Source organism: Vidua chalybeata, chromosome 7, assembly GCF_026979565.1.
Source record: "Vidua chalybeata isolate OUT-0048 chromosome 7, bVidCha1 merged haplotype, whole genome shotgun sequence".
Lineage (NCBI taxonomy): Eukaryota > Metazoa > Chordata > Aves > Passeriformes > Viduidae > Vidua > Vidua chalybeata.
In genome coordinates this window covers 23,782,197-23,807,322 of record NC_071536.1, presented here as the reverse complement: position 1 = coordinate 23,807,322, position 25,126 = coordinate 23,782,197, and the positions used below count along the sequence as shown (strand labels likewise).

The 25,126-nt window shown below is 50.6% G+C and overlaps 2 protein-coding genes across 4 annotated transcripts; one reads left to right on the top strand and one right to left on the bottom strand.

Moving 5' to 3' along the window:
* Nucleotides 1-224: 224 nt before the first annotated feature.
* LOC128790783 (C-X-C chemokine receptor type 2-like) lies at nucleotides 225-5,024 on the bottom strand. Of its 3 annotated transcripts, none has more exons than XM_053947854.1 (2): nucleotides 4,869-5,024; nucleotides 225-1,602 (listed from the first exon to the last, which is right to left on the bottom strand). In XM_053947854.1, exon 2 carries the CDS (start codon nucleotides 1,595-1,597, stop codon nucleotides 521-523), a length of 1,077 nt encoding a protein of 358 aa, XP_053803829.1. In that variant the 5' UTR covers nucleotides 1,598-1,602; nucleotides 4,869-5,024; the 3' UTR covers nucleotides 225-520. The 3 variants fall into 3 exon arrangements, with proteins under 3 accessions (XP_053803829.1, XP_053803828.1, XP_053803830.1); XM_053947853.1 differs by having other exon boundaries at nucleotides 4,880-5,024; XM_053947855.1 differs by lacking the exon at nucleotides 4,869-5,024 and adding an exon at nucleotides 3,487-3,650.
* Nucleotides 5,025-5,094: 70 nt separating this feature from the next.
* ARPC2 (actin related protein 2/3 complex subunit 2) lies at nucleotides 5,095-24,924 on the top strand. The gene is made up of 10 exons (XM_053948110.1): nucleotides 5,095-5,259; nucleotides 14,894-14,928; nucleotides 15,880-15,992; nucleotides 18,006-18,051; nucleotides 18,661-18,847; nucleotides 19,277-19,370; nucleotides 21,650-21,776; nucleotides 23,124-23,224; nucleotides 23,582-23,682; nucleotides 24,484-24,924. Exons 1-10 carry the CDS (start codon nucleotides 5,186-5,188, stop codon nucleotides 24,506-24,508), a joined length of 903 nt encoding a protein of 300 aa, XP_053804085.1. The 5' UTR covers nucleotides 5,095-5,185; the 3' UTR covers nucleotides 24,509-24,924.
* Nucleotides 24,925-25,126: the final 202 nt, after the last annotated feature.

Here is a 25,126-nt window from a genome sequence, read left to right as displayed (position 1 = left end):
TCTGGGGAACTGTAGGAAGCAAAACTTGGGCTTGGGTCCCCTGTGGGGGATGCACAGGATGCCAAACCCTGTCCTGGAAGAAGGGTTACCCACACTCTGACAGGCTCAGCAGGCAGCACTGTTTTGGCACTGTCCCTGGAGAGGTGCCCTGGCCCTATCCTGCTGTGTCCCTTCCATGGCAAAGAGGAGCCAGACATGGGTGACCAACCCACCAACTCCTTTATTGCTTGATGGTCATTGGGTAAATACACCATCCTCACAGCAGCCTCACAGAATCCACAGAGTCACAAGCTTTGTCCCAAAGAAGGGGGAGGGTGGACACTTGACATCACTCCCCTGGAAATGGGGTCCTACCACCGTGTTACCCAAGCCCTCTTCCAGTTGGGGTCCAGCATCCAGTGGTGGCCCTGCCCATCCCTATGGCCTCACCACCCACATGCCAGGGGGCTGGATGAGGATGCTGAGGTGTGTGGAGTGCTGGGACCTGCTGGTACCCACAAGGGCTGGGTCCCAGAAGGGCTCAGAGGGTGGTGGATGTATTGCCAGAGGTGGAGGCATAGGAGGCACGGCCATAGCGGGCAACAGCATCCTTGCTGATCAGCCCACGCTGTGCCAGGATCTTGAGGAAGCTGTTGCGAAACTTTTGACCAATGAAGGCGTAGATGATAGGGTTGATGCAGCTGTGGGCAAAGCCCAGGACCTGCGTGACAGAGAGGGTTGTGTCGATGCGGTTCCTCCTCTCACAGGTTTCAACAATGGCCCGCGTCCTCATGAGGGTGTCGCTCACCAGTGTGATGTTGTAGGGCAGCCAGCAGATGAGGAAGACCAGCACCACAGCAAAGATGACCTTCATGGCCCGCTGCTTCTGAGCATTCTTGGTCTGCAGGAGGGTGTGGATGGTGACACCATAGCAGAAGAGCATCACCAGGAGGGGCAAGACAAAGCCAAATGTCTGCGGCAGGATCCGCAGCACTACCCGCCACTTGGTCGTGTCCTCGCCACTGATGCGCTCATAGCACACGGTGCCATTGTTGGGAGAGCGGAAAGCCTCACGGAAGAGCAGCACGGGCAGGGAGAGCAGTATTGAGAAGACCCAGATGCCCAAGCAGACAAACTTCACCCAGTGCCTCTTCTCAGTGGCAGCCCGTGTGGCATAGACAATGGCCAGGTAGCGGTCCACACTAATGCAGGCCAGAAGAAGGATGCCGCTGTAGAAGTTGGCTTCCTGCAGCACAGAGATGGCTTTGCACATCACAGTGCCAAAGACCCACTCGTGGGCTCGGTAGGCTGCCCAAAGCGGCAGGGTCAAAGCGAAGAGCAGGTCTGCCACGGCCAGGTTGAGCAGGTAGACATCAGTGACGGAGCGGCTGGTGTGGCTGGAGGTCACCACCAGCACCACCAGCCCATTCCCCACCACACTGAGGATGAAGACAAGGCAGTAGATCACCACCACCAGGTACTTGTTGAGGGCAGAGCTTTCAGGCCGGCACGGAGAGGATGAGATAGCAGTGTCAGGCATGGCTGTGCTGTAGTCATAGGTGTAGTTGTAAAGGAACAAGATGTTGGAAAAATCTCCACTGTAGGACAAGGACTCCATTTTGCCTGTGGAGCACAAAATGGCATGAGCATGGGGTGGCAGTGTTGTAGACCAGGGGTGACAGCATCTTTGGGTCCTCTGTGATTTCTGTCGGTGCCCAGGTCCTCTCCCAGCCAGTGGGCAGCTGTCCTTCATCACTCCACTGTGATGGAGGACACAGCATCCACACTGTGCCAGGTAATGGTCTGTACTGCAGCTAGACACTGTTCTTCATATACGCCCTTGTAAAACACCCCCTGCGTGCCTCAGTCTCCTGCATTTCACCCCAATCCTGTCCATTTCCTGACTCCTGTGGAAGAAAAGGTTCCCCCATAGACTGATCACCTCTTCACAGTTTGGGGGGGCTTCCCCATCAATGTAGCATCACATCCCTCCAGGAGACATCTGGCTCCTCCAGAAACCCTGGGCTACCCTGCTTACTTCAAAAGCCTCTCAGCTCTTTGGGCATGTCAGAGCTCCTCAGGCACCTCCAAAGTTCTTCAAGTACCCCTGCATCCCTCCAGCCTCTCCACCCCCTCAAGCATTGCTGCTGTGATGCCTGGAACAGAGCTGCCCCTCCTGCCACATCAGCCAGCAGCAAGGCTATCTATGGTCACGGTGCCTGGGGCAGGCAGCACTCAAGAAGGTCTGAAAGTGTTTTTGTGCCCTTCTTTCACCTCCTGGTCTTGCTCCCGCAGGAGTGGTTTCAAGCCCCAGGCGGAAAGACGTGTCACACTTTGCAGGCAGCTTTGGAAATACTACATCTCTGGTTTTCCTGTTGCTCAGCTGGGCACTGCCATGTCCCCCCGTCCTTGCCCTCAATGGGGAAATCACAGGTGGCAGTTGCTTTTCCTGTCTCTTCACACATAGAAGATGGTGAGCTTGCTCTGTTCCTGCCTCCCCAAAGACCACTGGCTTTCAGTCTTCTACCAGAATGGATCTGGACTCTTGTTTCACTCCAGTTTCACCCCTTGGTCCCATTTCTGAGCCCCCAACCCCTTCAGGGCTTGGAGATGCCAGGACTGCTGGGGGTGCTGAGTCCCCCCCTCCAGTGCTGGGGCCCCCCGGCTCCGCGCTGGCCCTGTTTGAACCCAAACCATTCCTGGAACCAACTTTTCCCTTTTGCCTGATTTGAATTCCCTGCTGTAGCTGGGCTGGTGCTGCTGCCCAGAAAAATCTCTCCCTGGCTCTGCTGTATCCTCTCTTGCAGGGATCCAGGGATGGAAATCCTGGGATGGTGACCCCAGGGTGGTGATGCTGGGATATGGAGACATCAGCATCCCAGAGGAACGCAACCAGGCATGCTGCCAGTGCTAATGGGGGAATGTCCTCCCAAGTGGGGCTCCCACAGGCACGGGGCAGAGCCTGATGCCAGTGCTTCCCCTCCATCTATTTCTGGCTGCTGCTTTCTGCCTCCCTGCTCCAAAATTCTGGTGGTTCCTCTGGAAACGGGTATTCCCCAGCTATAGCACACACAGATAGATACCCCACAGCTGGCCCAGATGAGGGGAACAAGCAGCACTTCATTTCCCCTCCTGACCCTGGCAGGGCTGGGGGACAATGGGGTGGCACTGGGGCTCCCAGTGGGGAGGAAAGAGGGACATGCCATGGGGAAGGATCCCCTCAGCTCATCGCTGTGCAAGGAAATGACAGCAGGTACTTCTTCCCCACGGCACCCAAGGCTGATATCCCTGGGGACTATGGAGGGATTGCACCCCAGATGAGCCCTCAGCACAGCCTTGGGTGCTCTCACCCACCACCTCCCTCTACCAAGCAGCCTCTTGGGCAGCTGAAGCAACCCACCCCAGTCCCAGGCTGCTCAACATGTGAAGGGGCTCAGATGAGTGATGTGGGGCTTGTCAAAGCCCCAGGAAAGCCACAATCTCCAGTGGTGCACCCCATGGACTCACTGCTTGCTGCTGTCGCCGTCTACTCAAATGTGGAGTCTTCTCCCGATCCCAAGTTGTTTCTCAGTGGGAAGCATACAGGTATGGGTTTGAATCCAGATGTCACCCCCAAAGGGCTCAAAGTGTGGTGGGATGCAGGGCAGCACCAGACCCAGGGGTCTCGCCAGCCGGAGGATCCCTCACCTGCGCCTGCTGCCGTGCTGCCTCCCAGTACCCCTTTCCTCCACCGCCTGCTTTATACTGCCCGGGGAGGAAATGTTGCAAAATCTTCTCCAGAATGAAGCGGAAGTGGCAGCCAAAGGGACCCTTCCGTGGTCCCCCCAGATGCCTTTCCCAGTCCAAGGGGAGCCCGCAGACCCCTGTCACCCTCCTGTCCCAGGATGTCCCAGGCCACGCTGCACTGGGGGTGCACCCAGTGCATTGTCATCCCTGCAATGATACACCCCGGGGGTCACCAGCTGGGGTCTCCAATTTGTCCCCAGGCCCTCAGTGGATGAGGGGATCCCCTTCAAGGCACCCCTGTGTGCTGCAGTCCCCCCAGGAGAGGAGAGGTCCCTGAGGCCATGGTCAGTGGGTGATGGCAATGCAGGGCTCTGTGCCTCAGTTTCCCCATTGATAGAGCGGTGGGTGGTGTCAGCATTTAGGGGATGCAGAGGGGGACTGCAAGGCTGGCTTGCCTTCCGTTGGGGGTTGCTGTGGGGGACGCCCCCAGAGTAGAGTCCTATGTCCCTCCTGCCCTGGCTGTGCCTTGCCAAGCTAAGCCAAGTCAAGCCATGCCATCAATACCATCAGACAGAGCCGTGCCCCTGCGCCAGCCCCGCAGACTTAACGAATGCTGTGGCTCCGAGTACCCCTTTTGCTTTAAGGGGAGAACTGCACACAAGGGCATTCCCCAGGCACCCCCATTACTCTGGGCACTCACAAACCCTTTGAGCACCCCCATCCTCACAGCTTTCCATGCTTGTCACCCATAGGGGTACCCCACGTTTTTGGGGCACCTGATAAGTGCCACCATCATATCCCTTGAGTATACCCACAGACTCAAGGACACTCCTATTCTCTGTGGGACCACTTATCCAGTTTTGGGTAACCCCCAGCTCCAGGGCACCATTACAGCCCCCCTAGGATACTCCCACTCCCTATGTCACCTCACATTTTTGGGGCCCTGTAGCTCTGAAATTATCCATTTTGCAAGATACCATTTTCCCCCGTAAGCCCCCCATATCGCTGGGGCACCAATCCTTACACAGACCCCCATACAATGGGGCACATCTGCTACTTCCTAGAGCGTCCCTATGATCCTAAGGTCACCCCACTGTTTCGGGGACCTCCAACACTGTGAGTATTCAATTAACGGGGCAGGGGGGGAACCTCACACCACATACCCCTGCCTCACCCGGGCTGGCGGTGATGCCCATACCACGAGCACCCTCCCCAGTGCAGGACTCCACTCGTGTCCCGCCACATTTGCGGGCGCCCCGCTCCCGCCGCATTTAGGGGACACTCCCCCATTTCCCGCCCGCCGCGGAGCGGAGCTGCGTCTGACGTCATCCTGGGTGGGCGGGGCGAGGGCGGAGCGGGGCGGTGGCGCCGAGCCGGAAGTGACGCGCGGGCGCGAGAGCGGAAGCGGCGGCGCAGGCTCGGGCGGGTCCCCGGTGCGCGCAGCGGGCTCGGCTCCCTCAGAGCCGCTCCCGGCACCGACATGATCCTGCTCGAGGTCAACAACCGCATCATCGAGGAGACCCTCACGCTCAAGTTCGAGGGCGCGGCCGCCGGGTAGGAACAGGGGAGCCGGGGCGGGGCGGGGACGGGTCCGCGGACCGAGGGAGGGGCGAGGGGGCGGTGGCTGGCGCGGCCCGGGCCGTGCCCGGCGCCCGGGCACAGAGTAGAGCCTGGCGGGTGGTGCCGGGGGAGGATGGGGCCGAGAGGGGCGGAAGGTGGGGGCCGGGGAATGGTGACAAGGAAGGATGCGGGACTGGAGAGGGGCGGGAGCGGCACTGAGCCAGCGGGGAGTGTGCTACCGGCTGGCGGCCCGGGAACGAGGAGGGCAGAGCGGGCACGGGGTGGGCGCCTGCAGGATGCAGGGGCTGGGAGGGGGGTGGTCAGGGTGCGGGAACTGAGCTGCGGGCGGCGGGATGGAGAGAGCTTGGGCAGAGGGAAAGCCTGGGGAATGAGGGAGTAGAGTGGGACCGGGCAGTGTCGGAGGGGAGAGGGACTGGATGGCGTCGTTAGTGCTAGAGCAATGGAGAGCCCCGGGGGAGCAGAACGGATCTGGGAAGGGTACCGGAGGTTGCCCTGCTGAGGTGGACGGGAGGACAGGGTCTGGACAAGGAGGAAGTTGGGAAGGGAGGAAGGTGGACTTGCAGCGTGTTTGCTTTGGGTAAAGTGGGCTTCATCAGCGTGCTGCCAGCGCTGGTACAGAATGTGTAGGGGGAGGCGGGGAACAGGAAGCCTGGGTGTGGAGTCATGGCCTCGGCCTTTTGCTTTGGGGTGAAGAGCAAATTCCAGCTTGCTCCCTCTTTGCTTTCTCGAGCAGAAGGGATACAGGCGCACAGGTCAGCCAGGGCTGCTGATGCCAGCCTGGTGTGTGTCCTGGCCTCGGGGAGCAGCCTGGGGGTCTAGTTCACGCCCACATCTATGGCTGGGACATTTCAGTCCATGGGGAGCCAATGTTTTTTTTTTTGCTGCGAGTGTTGCACCAGGGCTGTAAAGATTCTTGTGAGGACACAGCTTAGCTTTGAAGGAAGTCCCTTAAGAATGAATGTCCTTATCTGCATCCGAGTGTCCTGTGGGCTCGATGCACTGCCTGCTGACTGAGACACCTTTGTACACAGACAAAGCCTTGAGAGGCAGAGCACAGCGGTGTTATCTCTGGGGTGGAGCCTGCCCTGGCGCCTCACAAGTCAGGGCTCGGGCTGCTCCAGGAAAGGACCCCCCAGGCAGGTGCCTTTTTCTGTGTTATTTTTTGTCCAGCGATTTTTGAAGCTCTCAGCCTTTTTTACGCGCAGAACGTTGTCAGTGGCTGCTTACTTTGCTTTCCCCCCACTCTCTTGACTTGTTGCTCAGATTCGTGTTTTGGTGGATTTTTTTTTTTTTCCATAAAATAATTATACAGGCTGCTCTGCTGTGGAGGACAGCTGAGCTTCTTCCAGATTTTGATTTGTCTTGGGTCCTGATCATTTAATGCAACAAGTTTCCCCAGAGTACAGGCACAGCACTGGGCAGAGAGAGCTCCCAGGTGACCTCTGTGATATTGCAGCCACATCCATTAGAAAATATGGCATGTACAGAGGTTCACAGTGAGTGTCAGAACAGCTTGTCAATCACTAGTCTGTGCCAAGGCATTCTTCCTGATGGAGAGAGAAGAACGTGCATGTGTCCCTGTGTTGATCTGATGTGGAGGGGCAGTTTGCAGTTTTAGATGCACCCCAAAACTTTGACTCTGTGAGCAGAGCTGCACTTGCTTGTCCTGCAGCAGCCTGCAGCCCCCTGACATTTCCATTTTGCTGTATGGCAAAGCCACCTCACTTGTGTGTGGGCAAGTGTGCCTGACATACTGATTGTTCCTGGATCAATTCGTCGGGTGGCTGATGGTGCTCTGCTTCTGCCTGTTAGTCATCTATGGCATGTTCTGTTCTTTAGATGGCGTTTCTAGATAAGTTTTGTGCCTTGAGTGTGTTGCTGAAGGTGAGGAAGACATTTACTTCTGAATTTTCTTCTGTGCTTGTTCTGGGGTCCCCCATCCAGGCGAGTGCAGGGATGTTTCTCCTGGTTTCAGGTCTTCTAAGGAATGGATGTTACAAAACATTTATTCAAGTGATATTTCTTTTTCCTATGGCCACAGCTCTCGGGTTATTCCTGTGGTGCTCAGCCTGGAGGCAGGAAGGGATTTCCTGTATTTCGCTATTTTGGTGATGATTTTCCAAGGTGTATCTTGGGGCTGAACACAGGACAGTCATGGCAAGGTCAAGGCTTGAAGAATTTGGTGACTGGGAGGAGTGAATCTGGACACTGGGGCAGAGTTGGGTTTACATTATTTGCTCTAACCCAGAAGTGCAGCAGATGCGATGCAGGATTTGTCAGTAGTGGTTGTTTCAGAGCCAGGTGTGCCTGGTGGCTTCAGCACCAGCCTGGAAATGGGGCAGGGCAGGGTTCATTTCCAAATCCTTTGCCAGATACTTGTCCTGTGACGTGGGCTTTGTCGCTCCCCTCTACTGCAGTGCAGCCATAGTTTGGCAGGTTCCTGCAGAGCTTTCCTGGGCTATCAGGTGGGAGACACTCCACATTTCACATTGTCATATAGAACGAGGTCACATTTAGAAGATGGAATTCATTAACTGCCATTATTGTCATATATGTCAAAATCTGCTCTGTATGGAGGTCCATCAGCTGTCCCCGGAGTTCTCAGTGTGAAAGGTACCTCAGCAGGACTGCGGACAGAGATCAGCATTTGAGACAGGGCCAAACCCACCTCTAAGAGTACTCCCTGAACAAGGTCCTTGGGGCTTGGCAGCATCCACCTGTAAATAGGGTAATATGAAATTTAATTTGGTTTTGTGGACAGTCCCCATGGAAGTCTCACCTCCTTGGACAGCCCCTGTTGAAACATGATGTTTAGATCAAGGTGGTAACATATGATGGACTTCAATGCATCTGATTTTTTTTTCCTTACTTAGTTCTAGTAATTTCTGTGTTTAAATCTATTCTCTTAAACCAACCACATTTTAAAATAAAAGCTTAAAGTTACCAGAATCTGTTGAAATAACTTGAGTTAGGAATTTGTTGCTGCAATGTGGGAATATCTGGTCAGTACCTGGAAATAAGTTTATTGAAATGAGGTTGGCTCATGAGCTTTTTTAAATGTCAAGAGAAAGCTTCCATAAGCTTCTGACCAGTTCATTTGTACATGAGATGTTGCCTGGAAGCTGGTGTCACAGGTGGGTTTTCCCATTTATGATAGAAATGTGTGTGAGGAGATAAGCTCTACCAGTTGAAAAATCCTGTTTCTCATCATTGCGTTCCTTTGCTAATCATACAGGCATTAAAAAAACCCCACAAACACTTTAAGTGTAAAACATTTTAATGATTGTCTTCTGTGTCTGATGAATACTCATTCTGTTTGACACTAACATATTTGACATCCAGTTTTGTCCTGCTCTAATTTAATTGACCCCAGGGAAAGTGTGGCACAGGGCTTTGGTCTTAGGGTTTAGTTTTCCAGTCATGCATAGCTTACTCAAAATCTTTAGTAAATTAATCATCTGTCTCAAACTGTTACTTATTATTTACCCACTGTGTAAAAGAACACAAATTGGCATAGCTGGGGTATAGCATGCCTTTTCCTAGGTTGGGGGCGGAGGGAAGAGAATCTCAAATTAAATTGTTGGTTTCTTTACAGCCGTTAGTAGGTACAGCTCTGCAGGGCTCCCTGACCATTAGCTGCATAGGAAATCAACCGAAGCTTGGACTTCCCTGATGCAGAGTGGTTCCTGTGAGCCAGTAGGAGCTGGGCTGAAGCTGCACCCTCTGGCTTTATGGTATTTCCCACCTGCAGTCACTTGCTGATTGTGTGCTGCAGAGCTGAGCCATTCAGCTGAATCCTGAGGCTGAATCCTGGCTGACACTAGGCAGTGAGAACTTTGTGTTCATGGTGTGACTTGAAGTGAGTTCATCATGGGGAGACAGGAGTGTCTGGAAGCTGTTGATGTGCTGGGAGGGTAGAGGAGCTTTGAATCCTGCCAGGCACTACTGAGGAACTCTCTTCAGGAGTGGTTGTGGTTATATGTGGCTCCAGTGCTTCAGGGATGCTCAGAGACCCCACCAAAACCAGATCGTTCCTCTGCCACCCCCTTGTTCTTGCTGACACAGACATTTTTGTGGCTTCAAGGGAAACAGGATTGGGGAAGTGACCTAGGTTAACATTAAACAGGCAAAACTGGGTATTTTTAGCTTAGATGAGTTTCCTCATCCCGTTCATTGTGTCATGGCTGCTCACCATGGTGCAGCCATGGAGCAGGGATCAGATCTCCCTCCTTTAGCAGCAGTGGCAGGTGCTGGCTTAGTGTCCTCACAAGCCCAGCCTGGAGCTGCACATCTCTCCAGGCACAACCTCACCTACCTCACTTCTGCCTGACTGCGGCTGGCAGAAAGAGCAGGTTTGGGTTTTGCTGGCACAGGCAGTGTTCATGGTACACCCTGGCTGTCCACATTGACTTGAGAGTGCTGTAGGTGTTGGAGCATAGCTCCTGGGTTGTCACAGCACATCCTGCTTCAGACATCAGGGAAGGTGACTTAGCATTAACAGTGGATTGTGAACCACCTTTATCTGGAAGTAGATAGTGCTCTGCTTTTGTGCAACAACACAGGGAGCAGGAGGGAAGAAAAGCCAGATCTGAAAAGCGTTAGGCTTTCACAGGTGGTTCTGTCATCACTCCAGCCTCAGTTTTCATCTTGGGTTCCTAGGAGGAGCTCTGTTTTATCTTCAGAGAGTTGTTCTCACTGCAGCCCCCAATGCTTGACAGCAGAGGAGAATAGGTGTCCATCACTGTACTAAAGAAGCACAGTAAAAATGTGTGCAAAATTAGGTTTTTACTGAGAGACTTGGCACAACCCTGGATCTCTCTGGTGGGGAACCACAGGCTAGCTGCCTATAGCTGAGGATGCACCAGACAAAGGTCTGTCTGAAAGGGGATCTGCCAGTGCCAGCATGCTGCAGGACCATCTGTGCTTTGTCCACTGTGACTCCCACTGCATTCCTACCCACCCACTCCTCCAGGCTATTGGGCACACAGCAAGGGAAAAGCTTGGGCATGGAGGGATCACCTAACCAGGAGGGGAGAATTGGCGCATATAGGGTGCTGTACACAGCTTGGCACCACCCACCTGACAGAGCACTCCTGCTCATGTTCATGGTGGGTGTACTGCCAGAACTATGGGAGCTCTTTGATTGCATATGCTCCTGCAGTTTATGCAGAGGGGCTTTTGTTAGCTGAGTGGGGCCCATAAGTGGAGGAACTGTTCAGAGAATTTTAGACATTGCTCATAATTTTTTTTTGAGGTGACCTTTCTGTAGCGAGAGCCTGCAGTCTGTCACTGGATCTGGCTCACTTTATCCAAATCGTGTGTTGACTCTGGTGATCTGAAAGCTCTGCTCAGAGCTTTAAGCTTTGAAATACCCCTTTCTATTTTTTTCCCTCTCCTGTGGGGCAAGAGTATCTGCATGCTTGCAGCTTTTGAAATAATTGCCATTCTCCATTATTTGGTAGAGGCCTTAACTGTGGTGTGGGAGATGCTTCAGTATGGTTATCAGCCAAGATCTTAAATTTGTTGTAATATACGGCTAAGAGCCTTTGTGGCCTGAGAATGAAACAGGGAAGTTCTCAGAGTCAAGTGAGGGAGTGCTGTCAGAAAAAAATATTTGCTATTGCTCTTAAATGCTCACTGGTGTCTTTCTATGGGCACTTGTGGCTCTTCACGGATGTTCTGCTGGGGTGAAAAATCTGATTTGGAGCTGGCTCTGTATTAGATAGACAGGGCGTAGGAGCCATTTGGAGATGAATAGAAGGAACATAGGCAAGAAGACATAAAACCTGTCAGGGTCTTTTATTCTTACAAGCAGAGGGCAAATGGGATTTGGTGTGGGTTTGACTTCAGACCTGATAACTGTTATCACAAAACAGACTGCTGCTGGGAACAGCTGCCATTTTAGCATCTGAGTTCAGGCAGGGGTTTGCAGAAAGGTCTGGTCTGGATTCAGTGTTCAGTGCAGAGAGAAGCCATCTCAGTTATTCCTGGTATGAGCTGGTTTTATTGTCCATTCAGGGCAGAGGGTAGCAAGCCGGGAAGATCACTGAGGGATGCTGTGGTTCAGGTAGCATTGGAGGTGAGGAGCTTGCAGGGGTCACAGCAGCTCTCTGCCCCAGGAGTGGATGAGGTGTCTTGTCTAAAATCCTCTGAGTATAGCTAGGCTTAGTCTGTTTCTCAGAGATTTGGATCAGGGGTAGAAGTGAACCCCAAAAGATCTCCTGGCTTCCCAGTTGGAATTTACAGTCCGGCTGGGATTTAGTCATTCAGCACCAAGCTGCTAAACTGCTAATTCTTGCTATGGGTGTGGAGAGTCTCCTCATGGAGGCAAGGGACACCAAAGCACGCTAGACCAGACAGAGCTCTTTGGGATCATGCCAGTAACCTGACAATACCTGGTACCCACCCTCAGTGGTGCAGGCCCCATCCCAGGCCTGCTGTGAGTCCTCTGCACTGAGCCATCGCTGGCACGAGAGCAGGAAGGACAGAACACAGAGAGGACACGTTGTGCCTCCATAGAGCTATTTCCAGTGGTAGAAGATGGGGTTACTGAAAGGTCAAGAGGAAGTGAACATGTGTGTATGACCTGCAGCATTGTTGCTCATCCAGAAACTATGGAACACTGAAGGTGAGAGCTCCTCTCTGTTCTGCCTGGGGACTTCTTGAGGCAGGAGCAATAATCTGGGTAGCAAAAGGAGTGGTTTTTCTGTTGGAGAAAAATTTTGAGTAGCCAGGGTAGTTTTGATGAGGTGAGCCAGAGAAATAAATAGAAGCACTTTAAACACTGTGATTGTAAAGTTCCTGAACTGTGAAAAGCGAAGGGGGCTCACTTTGCTCCCAGCCACACTTCCAATGCCCTTCCCTGTCCTCCCCTGGGCCAGGCCAGGCCTGGGTTACTTAAGTGTGTGCCTGGTGAGGCAGAAAACCCACTGTGCTGTAGGTGACAGGGCCAGCATGGCTGCCAGGAGCTCTGTATGCAGCTCACGTGAGCTCTTGCTTCACTGAGGCTGTGCTGGGAAGTGGTTGAATATTCAGCACCCAAAGTTCTGCCCAGTTACCTTTTTTTCCCTTAAATACTCCCCCTCCTCACCATCCCCAAGTACCGGAACTGAGCCACTTGGGAAATCAGCGTAAAAATAACTTCTCTAAGAAATGACGTTTGCACAATAACAGGCAGGCTCGAACCCAGCTGTGTTAGCAATGAGCTTTTGTGTGCAGAACAAAGGCTCTCGTGCAGAGCCATCAACGGGCTCCTGTACATGGTCTTGCTCGGCTTCTTCAATGATATGATAAGTGATCTTCCTGCCATTCCCTGGGTACAGGGCAACCAAATGGGGAATCATCCTTTCTCCAGCGCACTGTCAGCCACTTCCTTGCATTTCTCAGAGGGAGGTGCTGTATTTGGAAGGCTCTGCTGGGAACGTGGGCTCTGGAGGTGTCAGCTCTATGTGTGTGGGGAATGGGATTTGAAAGTGTAATTTTGAGAAGATGGAACAGAGGTTTAAGGATGCATCCTGTTTAATATTCCTAGCTCTCATGTGCCTGGCTGTGCTATCTTTAAAGCTTCCTACATAGGTTTCTTTTTTTATAAAAATTTATACTGCCATCCAAGCTGATTCCCACATCTGAGCGTGGTGCTCTAAAAGAGGAACACGTCTGCATCAACTGACCGAGTAGGATCTCTGGGATTTTCTTTCATCTCTGCTCTGAGCCATCCTCAGTGAGCAGAAGTGGCTTGGACATGACTTGTGGAATTGCTCCCCTTTCCAAGAGCCCAAGCTAAATATGCAGCCAGGGATGCCTGCTGAGCCTGTCTCAGGCCCAGCTGGGGAGGGGAGATGAAAGCAAGAGAAGTTACAGGTAGCTGGCACAGCTTTTAAACAAAAGGACCTGCTTTGGGTGCACTCGCACCACTTCTTTCAAGTGTGTAGTTTTTATTCTCAGCAAGGTGGCACAAAAGACAGAGGCTCCCCAGCCTTCAGACAAAAAAAGGGCTGTTGCCTTTCACAGCTGATCACTTTCAAGAAGCAGGAACACCTCCTCATTTTCACTTAGGTTCTTCATCTGGCGGTTAATTCCTCCCTTTCTGCTGGAGTAAAATTTTGTTGACCTGGTGAGTGTCTGGTATCAGTGCAGTGCAGTGTCTTGGTCTCCCTGTATTGCCCAGCTTGAGTTTTATCACATTGTGGTCATTTCTGCCTTCCAGGAATGAGGCTGGCTGCAGAAAAGCTGATGGAAAAACAATGCTTGCTGCTGAGATAAAATAATTTAAATTGTTACAGAATATTGTCAGGGAAAATAGATATTGAGTCATCACTTCCCCCCACCTTCCTCAGTGTATATACCACAGTGTAGCCAGTACCCAACAGCACACGAATGTGTGGAAGAGCAAGTTTTGGCAAAACGGTTGAAGCTGGTCTCTGGGCAGCAGCAGCATAGTTGAGACCACTGACTTTACTCTGGGGAACATATTTCAGTCTGTTAGTTCAGACAGTCTCTGTTAGAGACTAGATTTCTGTTAGCAGCAGCATTATTAGCCTGTATTTGAACATCATCTACTTCTGAAAAATAAATGGAGATGTGGTGTGAAACAGCAGTTAGCAGACTGGCATTTTTATCCTGTTCTCATTTTCCATGCTTGCTCTCAGCAGTGGAGATACCTTTGCATCAATTCCCTGTTGGAGAATGACCTATTAATACCAGTCCCCTTGGAGCTGTGAAAGCAGTTATATAGTGCCAATCCCAATGAAATGACCTTCCAGAAGCAGTTACATCTTTCATGGAGTCCTACTCTTTCACAGATCATGAACAAATGTCAAAATAGGGTTTGTTAAGAAGCAGTTTAATCTTCATAATCACAGTGTAATATGTGATGTGCCTTTGGCTTGCAAAGGGTTTTGTTGCTGATTGGTGTCCCAGAGACCACTCATGACAGTGTTAGAGCACATCCAGAGCTACAGTTTTTCTGCAGAGGCTGTTGGCAAAATGTTGGGGTGTTTTGGAAGGGAAACAGGATGAAATGAACATGTGGAAAGTTTCCTTCTTTGACCTGCTCCTGACACTACTAACAATCTCCTAACTTGGAAAAGGATCTTCTCTGCAAGCAAGTTATATCAAGGCATTTGTAGAGCTGGTGTTGATGGTGAAGGGGGCACTGTGTCAGGAAGGATTACTCAGCTCCTTCCATGAACTGGTATTGCAGGACCTTACAAAAGATCCTCTGTCCCAAAATCTGTGTCATGGCCATTCTGTACAGAGCGTGTGCTTGTGAAAACAAACTTCTTAGTAAGGGGTAACTTTCTTAGGAATTTCTAACTGGAAATCTGCGATGTCAAAATCTATTAATAAACTAGAAATAACAGAAATTTGTGCCAGCTTCAAAGTCTATTTTATGTCATCTGGGGTAAAACTGGTGCTTAGAGGAAGGGGGGGAAGTCTAAGATCTCTTGACAGCGGTTACTACTAGTCGGACAGCAGGAGATAAAAGGGTTTTGAGGAACAGCTGCCTGTGAAAAATAAAGTGTTGAAAATTAATCCTCTTTCCTTCACAGCTTGGAAGCTGCTGTTAGAGTTCTCATTTACCTCCTTTGTTTTCTTTGCTTTTTAGGAATAAACCAGAGGCAGTAGAAGTAACATTTGCAGGTAAGCTCCACAGCTCTTCTGACTTCTCTGAACCAAGGGCTGGCTTGAACGGTCTGCCCACACCACTGGGCAGGGGTGGTGTGGAGACCCTGCAGTATCCCCGAGCTGGGGCTTCTTTGGCTGCCCCACTATTTCTCTGTCTGTCTGTCTTCCCTGAGACTTCCCTAGAGCATTGAGCTCATTGGTGGTAGTGCTTTGGTGTGTGCCTGCTACACAGCTCTTCTCTTTTACCTCATCCGTTCTCCAGTCCTGCCCTTGGTGCTACTTGTTATGAGGTCTTTAGCACCATCTGGTTTGGATTGTTATGAAACTGACTTACAGTGACTGGCAAAATGGATTCATCACCTCAAGTTTGCTCTTCAGGAAGAGAAATACCAACAAAGTTAAAGTACTCATTCAGCAACTGAATTTTTGCTTCTGTTATCAGGAATCTGTGTAAGCTGCAAAGCTCAGTGGGGAAGTGGAGCTTGCTAGGTAGCTGGAGGGTTGCCTTTCCCTTCCTCCTGCTCTCCCTGCCTGTTCTGCAGTGAAGTGGAAGCTCTCACAGCAGGCAGAGGCTGGCAGAGAGGTTTTCTCCTCCAGGCTGCAGCTCTGGCCTGGTGGGCATGTCAGTCACTTTCTGTGCTGGCCATCCAGAAGGCTCCCGTCTCTGCATGTTTGTATCCTTGTGCATTGAGCACAAGTGGATTTGCCAGGGATGGTAAATGACACTAGACTAAAGCTTTCTGTGATGGACAGGTGTCAAAATTGTTTCAGCCCTGTGAATGATAGCATGTGTCCTTACATGACATTACCATTTTCCTTAATTGCGGGTTTCCCTCTTGCCATGCGTGTGAGGGCTGGAGCAAGAGGAGCAGTGTCGCCTTATGCAGTCACTAGAACTTGTAGGGAAAACATTCCTCAGAAATAAATGGTTCCTGTTCCCTCACATTTCTCTTGCTTGCTTCTTAGACTTTGATGGAGTCCTTTACCATATTTCAAACCCCAATGGAGACAAGACAAAAGTGATGGTCAGTATTTCTCTGAAATTCTACAAGGAACTCCAGGAACATGGTGCTGATGAGGTAAGTAAGCATCTCCAGGCCTCCTGCCTACAAATACTGTGTTGGTGGCAATGCCCTCATGATGTTGATGGATCTAACATCTGACCCTTAGAGAAGCATCTGTGCTCCCATCTAACTGGTCAAAGGAGCAGCTCTGTGCCAACCAGGAGTCCCACTTTGCTGAAAGACAAGGGCAAGTGTGTTCACACTCTCTCGTGAAAAAGTAATCTTCTATGACCCTGCAGCCTGAAAGGCAGAAGGCACCACTAATTTTGCAAGTTCAAAGCGAAGCCTGACCATGTAGAAATAAGTTTCCCTGACTGATGTGTTGAGCCCACAAGTGAAGGAAGGCATCAAGACAGATCTGTGGTGCTTCTCTTCTGACTCGTAACCACATTTGAGAGCAAGTGCTGGGCTCCTGCTGCGTGTGCAGACCTTGGTTTACAGATTGGTTCCCTTTTCACTGCTGCTGTGTGAAGTCGCAAGCTCAGTTCCTGTTGACTGGGCCTTGTGGCTGCGGAGGGCCATTTATGGTAGAAAAAAGGAGCCTCTCTGAGCTGTGGTTGGATGGCGAGGCAGGAAGTGTGACTCAGTTCTTGAGTCCGTTTTCAAATCTCCACATGGTAGCAAATGGGGTTCACTCAGGGCTTTTCAGCAGGCTTTTGCCTCTGGGTGTCTGTCCTTGGAAGAAAACAAGGAAGCTGCTCCATCAGTTTATTATGAGTCTGGTGATAAATGGGTGATTTGAACCCAAAGTGAATTCCTGCAAATTGCCATAAGACCCACGTAAGTCAGAAGAGATATGATTGAGTGTCCTGCTTTCCTGGTTCCTTGAATGCAGAGCTTTCTAGGTGCAGCATTGCCTGCTACTGAAGGTACCACTGCTGGCATGAGGAGTGTGAAGCAGCCCAAATGGTGGAGCCTTCCCAGCATGTGTAGTGAGGTTCAGTGTAGTGTGTGATCCCAAGAGAACTGTGGTGGACGAGTGGCTGACAGCACTGTGCACCAGCAGCCATTGTGGTGGTGAAAGGCAAATTTCTATAAACTTTTAGAGGAAAATGGGATCTGTGCAGAACTGGCTTGGAAGTACTGACTAAATAGAAATTACATTTTTCAATCTTCAGTTGTCATAATGTTGCTTTCTGTACTTCCCCGCAGACAATGTTGCTTGTTTCTGCTCTGTCTTTGGTGAAACCCCACTGTGAGGAATGCAGAGTGGGCTTCCTGCTAAGACAGGGCATCTTCCTGCACTGCTGCAGGCAGGCTCTCTGCTGAGAGGAGGTTTTGGCATGCAGAGAGTCTGTGTATTCCTTTCCACGTGGTAGTGGGTGTCATCCCAGGAGGGCCAGTTCTGCCCCAACACTGTTGTGTTCTTCTCTCTGAAATACTGCCTGTTTCCAGCCCCCTCATTGACACAGAGCTATGGCTCAGTTGGAAATTGCCATTGATGTAAAATTCAGCAGTAATTACGTTTGAAGAAAGGTTTTTGCTGTGCTGTAGGCGGTTCTGCTTCTGGGAGGCATCCAAGCCTGCGTGGCAGTCTCCTCTCGATCCCCATCTGTTCGTGCAATAGGCTGAGACAGTATGTGATCACCAGGCCGTGGTGTGCTCTGAAATTGCTGTCCTGTGAGGAGAGGGACCGGGCACGCTTTGCATCTGCCTTTGAATGGAAGGAAAAGTGGTAGCCCTCAGGTCTGTTGTGTCAGACTCTGCTGATTGTTCTCCTTTGAAGGTATGAGCTATAATGCTTCTTCCCCACACAAATCCAACTAGCAAGAACTTGAAAAAGTTCCAGTTTTGAGTCCTCTCCTGCAGTATGTCCCCTGTCAGTGGAGTTCAGGGAGCCCTCCCTAGAGCAGGAATAGCCAATAGTACTAGAAGCTGATGACTTAATATTTGTCTGAGTTCTCTTAGACTAGGGGAGGCAGGTGCTGTAATTTGATACTTCTAAAAGAAGACCAAATATGGCCTAGACTGTGCAGGAGGAAACAAGTCTTGATAGCTTGTGTGCTCAATGTTTAATTTCTTTTCTAGGTATTGAAGAAAGTCTATGGAAGCTACTTGGTAAATCCTGAATCAGGTAACCCTGCAGTAGCATTCACTCTCTATGTGTTTGTGTCTTTGTGCATGTGTGTGTGAATGCAATTCCAAAGTTACTTAAGTTACCTGAGAAATGCTCATATGAAGGCTGCACTTGAAGAGCTTGATATCTGAGGCTCTCTATACAATGAATTGCAATTTGAAATTGCCAATTTAAAAAGTGGCTCAGACACGTCAGGGATGAAGTAGCTTGCAGCACAAACTGTAATTCTTTATGCAGTCCTCCTCCAGGAAGCCTCTGTTCCTCACGGTTGGGGTCTTTGTTCTTCTCAAAGATGCTTTGTAAGACACAGGAAAACCATGGTTACCTGTGACAACATCTCTTCCTACTCACTGCAAAAACTTGGGAGCAGTTCAGCCAGCACGTGTGTCTGGGAGCTTGAGAAGGAGCCCCAGGAACGTTGCCATGGCCACGCGCCGAGTTCAGGCATGGTTTTTGGCAAGTGCTTGGAGTGGGAAGAACTCACCCCTGGGGCTTTTGGGAGGATTTAAGGCAAAAGTGGGACTGTAGGTATCTCTTTAAAAAAATGTCTCTGCTTTCATTAAGGCCCTATGTAGATTATTAAGGTTAATGACTGCCCCTTCCCAGGTTACAATGTCTCTTTGCTCTACGACCTGGAGAACCTTCCTGCAGACAAGGATGCCATTGTGCACCAAGCCGGCATGTTGAAGCGCAACTGCTTTGCTTCAGTCTTTGAGAAGTATTTCAAATTCCAGGAAGAGGGCAAAGAAGGAGAAAAAAGAGCAGTCATCCACTACAGGGATGATGAGACAATGTAAGTGTTCAAACCAAACAGCATGGGGGTCATACAGTGCTCAGTAGTCTGCTCCTGTGCACAGCTGTAGGTTTTGGTGGAAAGTCAGGAAATCCTCCTGCTCCGTGCTTTGGCCCGGGTTATAAGGGCCTGTTCTTGGCTGCCACAAGTATCCCATGAGGGTAATGCTTATGCCTTGGGCTGCTGAGATGTTACACAAGAGTCTCTGTTAGTGGCATCACTTGTGGCTGCATGCAGGAGAGGAACTGGCCACTCCCAACAGAAATGTTGTGCTCCCTGTAAATATTGTCTCAAGGGAGGGGAAATTTACAGCAGCCAGGCCTGTGAATGGCTGTTGTATCTACTTGACCTTGTCACGCAGTTGCTTCCTCGTCCAGTTGAATTTCTTAGCTCTGGCTCACAGGTGGGTTCTCTCTCTCCCACCTGCAGGTATGTTGAGGCAAAGAAGGACCGCGTCACGGTTGTGTTCAGCACGGTATTTAAGGACGATGATGATGTGGTGATCGGAAAGGTGTTTATGCAGGTATGGAAACTGAATTACAGGGAAGGGGTGTGGTCCTCAATTCAGATGCCTGCTTGCTTGAAGCAGCATTGCCAAATATGCTGCTGGAGTGAGCACAAAGGAAATTTAACACATGGAAGTGCTTTGCTCCATGCTGCACTGGGATGGAAGAACATGCTAATAGGCACAGACAGTGTATTTTCCTGGCTCTTGCATTGGCATCTGTATCATCAATAGTCTTGCTCATTTGGACAATCAAGCATATTATGTATTACAGATGAGAAACACCACAGTGAATGCTTCAGTCCCCACACTGAGGCCCTGTAATGTGGATAGCTATGGTGTAAGGATCTCCAGCCAGCTGAGGACTTGAGCATGTTGAGGAGTAAAGGGAGTAGGAAGGGTGAGACAGTGTCATACCATGCATGAGGAGGAGCTGAAACTGGTCTTCACCTTGAAGTTTCATCCTGCTAATGCTCAAATGCTGCAGAAACACTCAGCAGCTCAGTGTGACAGCTCTCTAATTTCAACTTTTTAGAGCTATGAATATACTGAATTTGTGGGCTTAAACCAATCGTAATGCCAGGTTATGGACTGGACTCAGCTGAATCTGGACTCAGCTACCTTTTCCAATTGCTGTTTAGCTGGGAAGCATTCAGAGACTTGTAGCAAGCACTTTGCATGTCTGTGAACAACTGTGTGCAGCCTGGGGAAAATGACACATCTATGTGCAGCTGGGGAGGCTCAATGCATGCTTGTACCTGTGTTCATCTGTGCCACTGGCCCACCTCACTCATCTGCTTAAGCTCCTGGGCTGCCAGCCTCCTGTTTGGGCATGGCCATGGAGCAGGGCCTGCAGGATGTTCCAGGCATCTTTAACCTACCTGTTCAAGGGTGCCAGGCCATGCTGCTGACAGGCTCATGGACAGCAAGTTACTGGCCCAGTTTACTGGAGACCAGTGTACCTGTGTTGGGTGTCATCAAAAGGGTGTCTGTTACAATGGAAGTCTTCACAGCTCTGTTTGCTGTGTTCATTAGCTACAGACAGGGCATCTGCTCTGGCTTTGTGGTTTTCTTCCACCAAGCATATCCCTCAGCCTGGAATTCAGCTTTTAAAATGGGAAGGGAAGCATGATGAACAAAATGGGGTTAGTGAGGCTCCTGGGAAGATGGCAGTGCTTCAAGGCAGCAGCTGTCCTGGAGTCTCCATGTCCCAACTTCTTGGTTTTTACAACAGCAAACCCTGCCTCTGCCCAGCCACAGGAATTCCACTCTGAGTCACATTGGCTCTTTCCCTCCAGCTATTGCTCTTACATAACACAGCTGGGCATGGTGTCTGCTCATCTAGGCTCTCATGGAGAAAATGTAACCATTAACTAACCAGTGAAGCCATTTGAACCATTTCACCCTCTGGCATAAGCAGGCAGAAGTGCAAGCTAAGCATTTCATTAAGGAAAGCCCAGTGATCTACTCTAAAAGGGACATGGATGCCCCTGCCATTCCCGGGGAAACTGTGCTCAGAGGAGAGGCCAAGGGTAGCTGATAATGTGTAGGGTGGGATGGAGGTCAGTGAGGCAGAAGGAAGACTGCTCTGCCTTGGGGCAGGAGAATGGTCTCTGGACATTCCCAGCCCACACAGAGATGGTCTTTAGAGTTCCTGAAATGCAGAGCCAGTACATTTCCTGTGAGGTGGGGGTTGTGCTACTTTCAGAGGTGGGGGAATGGATCTCCCTGCCTGAAGGTATTGTTTCAAGGTGTAGGGGAAGCGTTAAGAGGAGCAGAGTTCACATACAAGCTTCAAGTCCCTAGATGCATCTTGATGCCTAGGCAGACTCCTGGTGGGAGATGGTTTCTCAAATGGCAGAACCTTTACACTAGGTGTGATGGAGACCTTGCTGCCCTTCCTGAGAATTTCTGTTCCTCAGGGATGGTGGGCATTGTGCACTTTCACTGGAAGCATTGAAGTTCCAGCAGGAACTGTGCTGTCTCGTGTACTTGCTCAGACTGAGGTATCCCTTCCACAAAACACCCATGGCAGGGGTGTGACACACTGAAAGCCACCCCAGCTGAGGGGCTGCACTACGGTCATGTATAAACCCAGGACAGCCATGCATTTTGGGCTGGTTTTGCTGGGAAAAAGGGTTACTTTCAGGGTGTTTGGCCTGATGAGCTCAATCCATTCAGGGAAAGCTGGGCCACCTTCTGCTCATTGCCCTTTGGGAGTGAGGAAACCCCATTTGATTTCCCAGCATGTTGCTGAAGGGCCACAGTGGGAATCACCTTCACTTTGTCTTGTTCAGGAGTTCAAGGAGGGTCGCCGAGCCAGTCACACAGCCCCACAGGTGCTCTTCAGCCACAGGGAGCCACCCTTGGAGCTGAAAGACACGGACGCAGCTGTTGGCGATAATATTGGCTACATCACTTTTGGTAAGCAGGCAGCTCTGAGGCTTGGGGAGGAGAGAGGTTCTTGTTGCTGCATGAAAAACAGGAAGGAATTCACCTTCCCTGAGTGTTGAAGTGGGCAGTTTGGGGCTGCAAGGACTCCGGGGTTGCATTCTGTCTCGTGTGCCCCCTTTGGAGTGTCCCTTTTCTGTATCAGGTCACCTCAGCTCTACTGTGGGCAAGAAGATGTGGAAGTGGACAGTGAGTTGTTTAGTGTCCGCCTACAAAATAAGTTCAGTATTTGGAAGCAAAGGGAAGAGTGGCTTTGCTGTGATATTTTGGAAACTGGAGGTTTCTTGTGAAAGTTTTCATGCAACTGTACTTGTAGGTAGTCCAGCTGCAGGGAGCTGTGCAGTGCTTGATCAGCAGAGGCAGTCAGAGAGCAGCAGCAGAGCAGTGCATTCTGCTTCTCCAGCTCTGCCTCTTTGCTCTGGGCTAAACACTGATGAGCCACTTTACCCTGACAGAGGTGCTGGCCAGCAGAGCCATGACTTCCCCCTGAGTAGCAGTGTCAAGAAGTCTAAACCCTGCCCTGTTGAAAGGGATAGGTCTTTTCAAGATGTTTGGGTGTGTTGTTAGGGTGTCTCAGGCCAGCATTCCTGTAGTTTGGAGCTCAGAGATGGAGCACAGACACTGCAAGGAAAGGTGAAGATAGCATTGCCCTCCTCCTGTGCTGGAAATGGTGCCTTGAGGCCTGGGCAGCTGTCAGCTATGGAAAGAAGAGGTCCAGGATGGCACATACTTTTGTTCTTGTTGAGACTAAATTTCCCTGTTACCTGATCTCAGGTGAGATCATCACCCAGACAAAATGTTCTTTCAGCCCTTGGATCTGGGACACCTAACAGAGCATCAGCTTATGGAAAGAGCAAGCTACCTGCTTGTATCCAAGTCTGTCTATGTTACAGGACTGGCAAGCTGCCAGGCAAAGATCCAGAACCAATTTCAAGACTCCAGGGCAGACTGGATCTTGCAATTGGTTGAGCAGTCTGGGCGCTCTGGTCTGCCTCCCAGATTGCTCCTCCAATTGCATCTCTCAAGCACTGATACAGCAACATGTAGTTTCCTACAGTGCCATTGTTTCTGGACACCTGGCCTTGCCTGTGTCCTGCAGAGTGCACAGGCTGCTGTGGGAAATGTAGAAAAGTGCTCTTAAACCTTTTATTTAAAATCACAAGTGCTGCTTAATCTTGGTACGTGTCAAGAGTAAAGGGCTCTTTATAGAGAGCAAGGCAGGGATTCAATGCAGCACACCCTGAAGCCTCCAGAACTGATCCTGAAGGCCTTGTGCAGCCTCAGGGGGTACTAAAAGTCTGTGTTGGCCTCTTCTTTCAGTGCTGTTCCCCCGTCACACTAATGCTGCAGCCAGAGACAACACCATAAACCTGATCCACACATTCCGGGACTACCTGCACTATCACATCAAGTGCTCAAAGGTATGAGGGTCGGGGCACACAGGGTGGCTTCAGCCCATCTAACCTGGGTGCTGAAGGGGAGAAGCAGGGGACAGGGGTGCCCCTTGAGAACTCATTAGGGTCTGCCACAGCCCTCCGCAGTCATGCAGGGGTGGCAAGTGAAGTATCGTTGCCTTCTCCCTGAACTTGGACACAAGACTGTTTTCTTTCCATTCTAGCAGTGAAGTAGGATTTTTCCCTTTTGGATCTGGTTTGTTTCCTTTCTGAGAACAGAAATGAGGGTAATTGTTCAGAGTGACCTGGCTGTGATGTGTCCTGAAATCTGAGCTACGAAGAAAGGCTCCTGACATGTCCCCGTTTTGTCCTAATGAAACACAGGCCTATATTCACACACGTATGAGGGCAAAAACGTCAGATTTCCTCAAGGTGCTCAACCGTGCCCGTCCAGACGCAGAGAAGAAAGAAATGAAAACAATCACGTGAGTAGCAAAGCAGGGCATGGCTCTCTGGGCTTCTTTGCCAGCCACGAGCTGAGTCTTGCTCAGTTTGGCATTCTGCAGTCCAGGGCAGGCTGGGGTGCCATGGGAGTGAGCCACAGCTTACTGCCTCAGATGTCCTGTGAGGAGCTGGGTCTGAGGTAAAACCGTGTGCTGGCAGGTCCTTCACAAAAGGTTCATACATGGCCCTGCAAGCCCTGGTGTCTCCATTTCCCCCCACCAAGCCCTTGGTGGCATTCCTGCGGCTTTTTCCCTGTTACATTAGACCTGCCTCATCCATCTCTGGGGGCAGCTCCAGCTTGCGGGAGAAGAGCCAGGTCCTTCCTTGGGGTTTGTGGGCACTGGACCTAAGTCTTGCTGCCCAGTGTGTCTGCAGCTTCTCAGAGTCACTGGCTGCCCTTTGCCAGCCGATGGCTGGGGCCAGGCCACCATGCTGGCTGGCTCCCTCTTGTGAACAAGCAGTGAAGTGGATGGAGGAGAGCAGTTGAGTGAACATGTTTCATTCAGCTCCCTTCTGCTTATCCCAGAGCCCCTTGGTGTCCTTTTTTCTCTGTCCTGTCATGTCCCCTTTGCATGCTGCTTTGGGGCAGAAGGGTTGTCCCCTCTGCTTAAGTTAGCCCCTTTCCACAGCCCTGTGACATGGTTCTGCAGCCATAGACCCTGTGAGCTCCAACTGCTCCAACCCAGCACTGCCTGCCTGGCTTGAGAGCTCTGCTACGTATGCCCCACCACAAGCCCCACAGGCCCCTGGGGCTGTGCTGACTCCTCTCTCCATCCTTTCAGGGGGAAGACATTCACAACCCGTTAAGGCCAAGTCACCGAGGCTGCCGTGGAGGAAGAAGGTTGAGGCACTTGCTACCCGATAATCGTAGCTTTTAATGTTGCACCTCTGTGGGCTCATAAGGAATTCAAGCAATCGGGGTCTGTTTGTACAACAGTTGGGGGAGTAATCTGCAGAAACGAGCTGTGCTTGCGAGGACTCGATCGTTCCAAGAAACAAAACTTTAATTCCAGTTTGATTGACTTAATTTCTTTTCTTTTTTAATTTTTTTTTCTTTTCAAGCTGTTTCGCTTTGCAATATGTTACCGGAAATAAGTTGCAGTATTTCTTATGAGAATAATGCAATATTAACTTGTTTTCTTCTGAGTATTTGAGTTCAAAACTCCTGTATCTGAAGAAATACTGTTGGGGTTCATTAATAAAGAAGATCTTTCTATCTTAAAGGGCTTTGAGGCTTTGGCTTGTCAATGCACATGACCTTGCCCTGGAAGGGGTGTTTAGTCACAGCCCCAAGGGAGATAATTCCTGTATTGTGGAACATATGCCTTCTGGTGAACTTCGGAGTGCAGTACCCAAATCTGGGAATAGCCTGTTCTGTTAAGGAGCTCCTAGACTGTACAGAGCAGGATTCTCCTACCTTCAGCT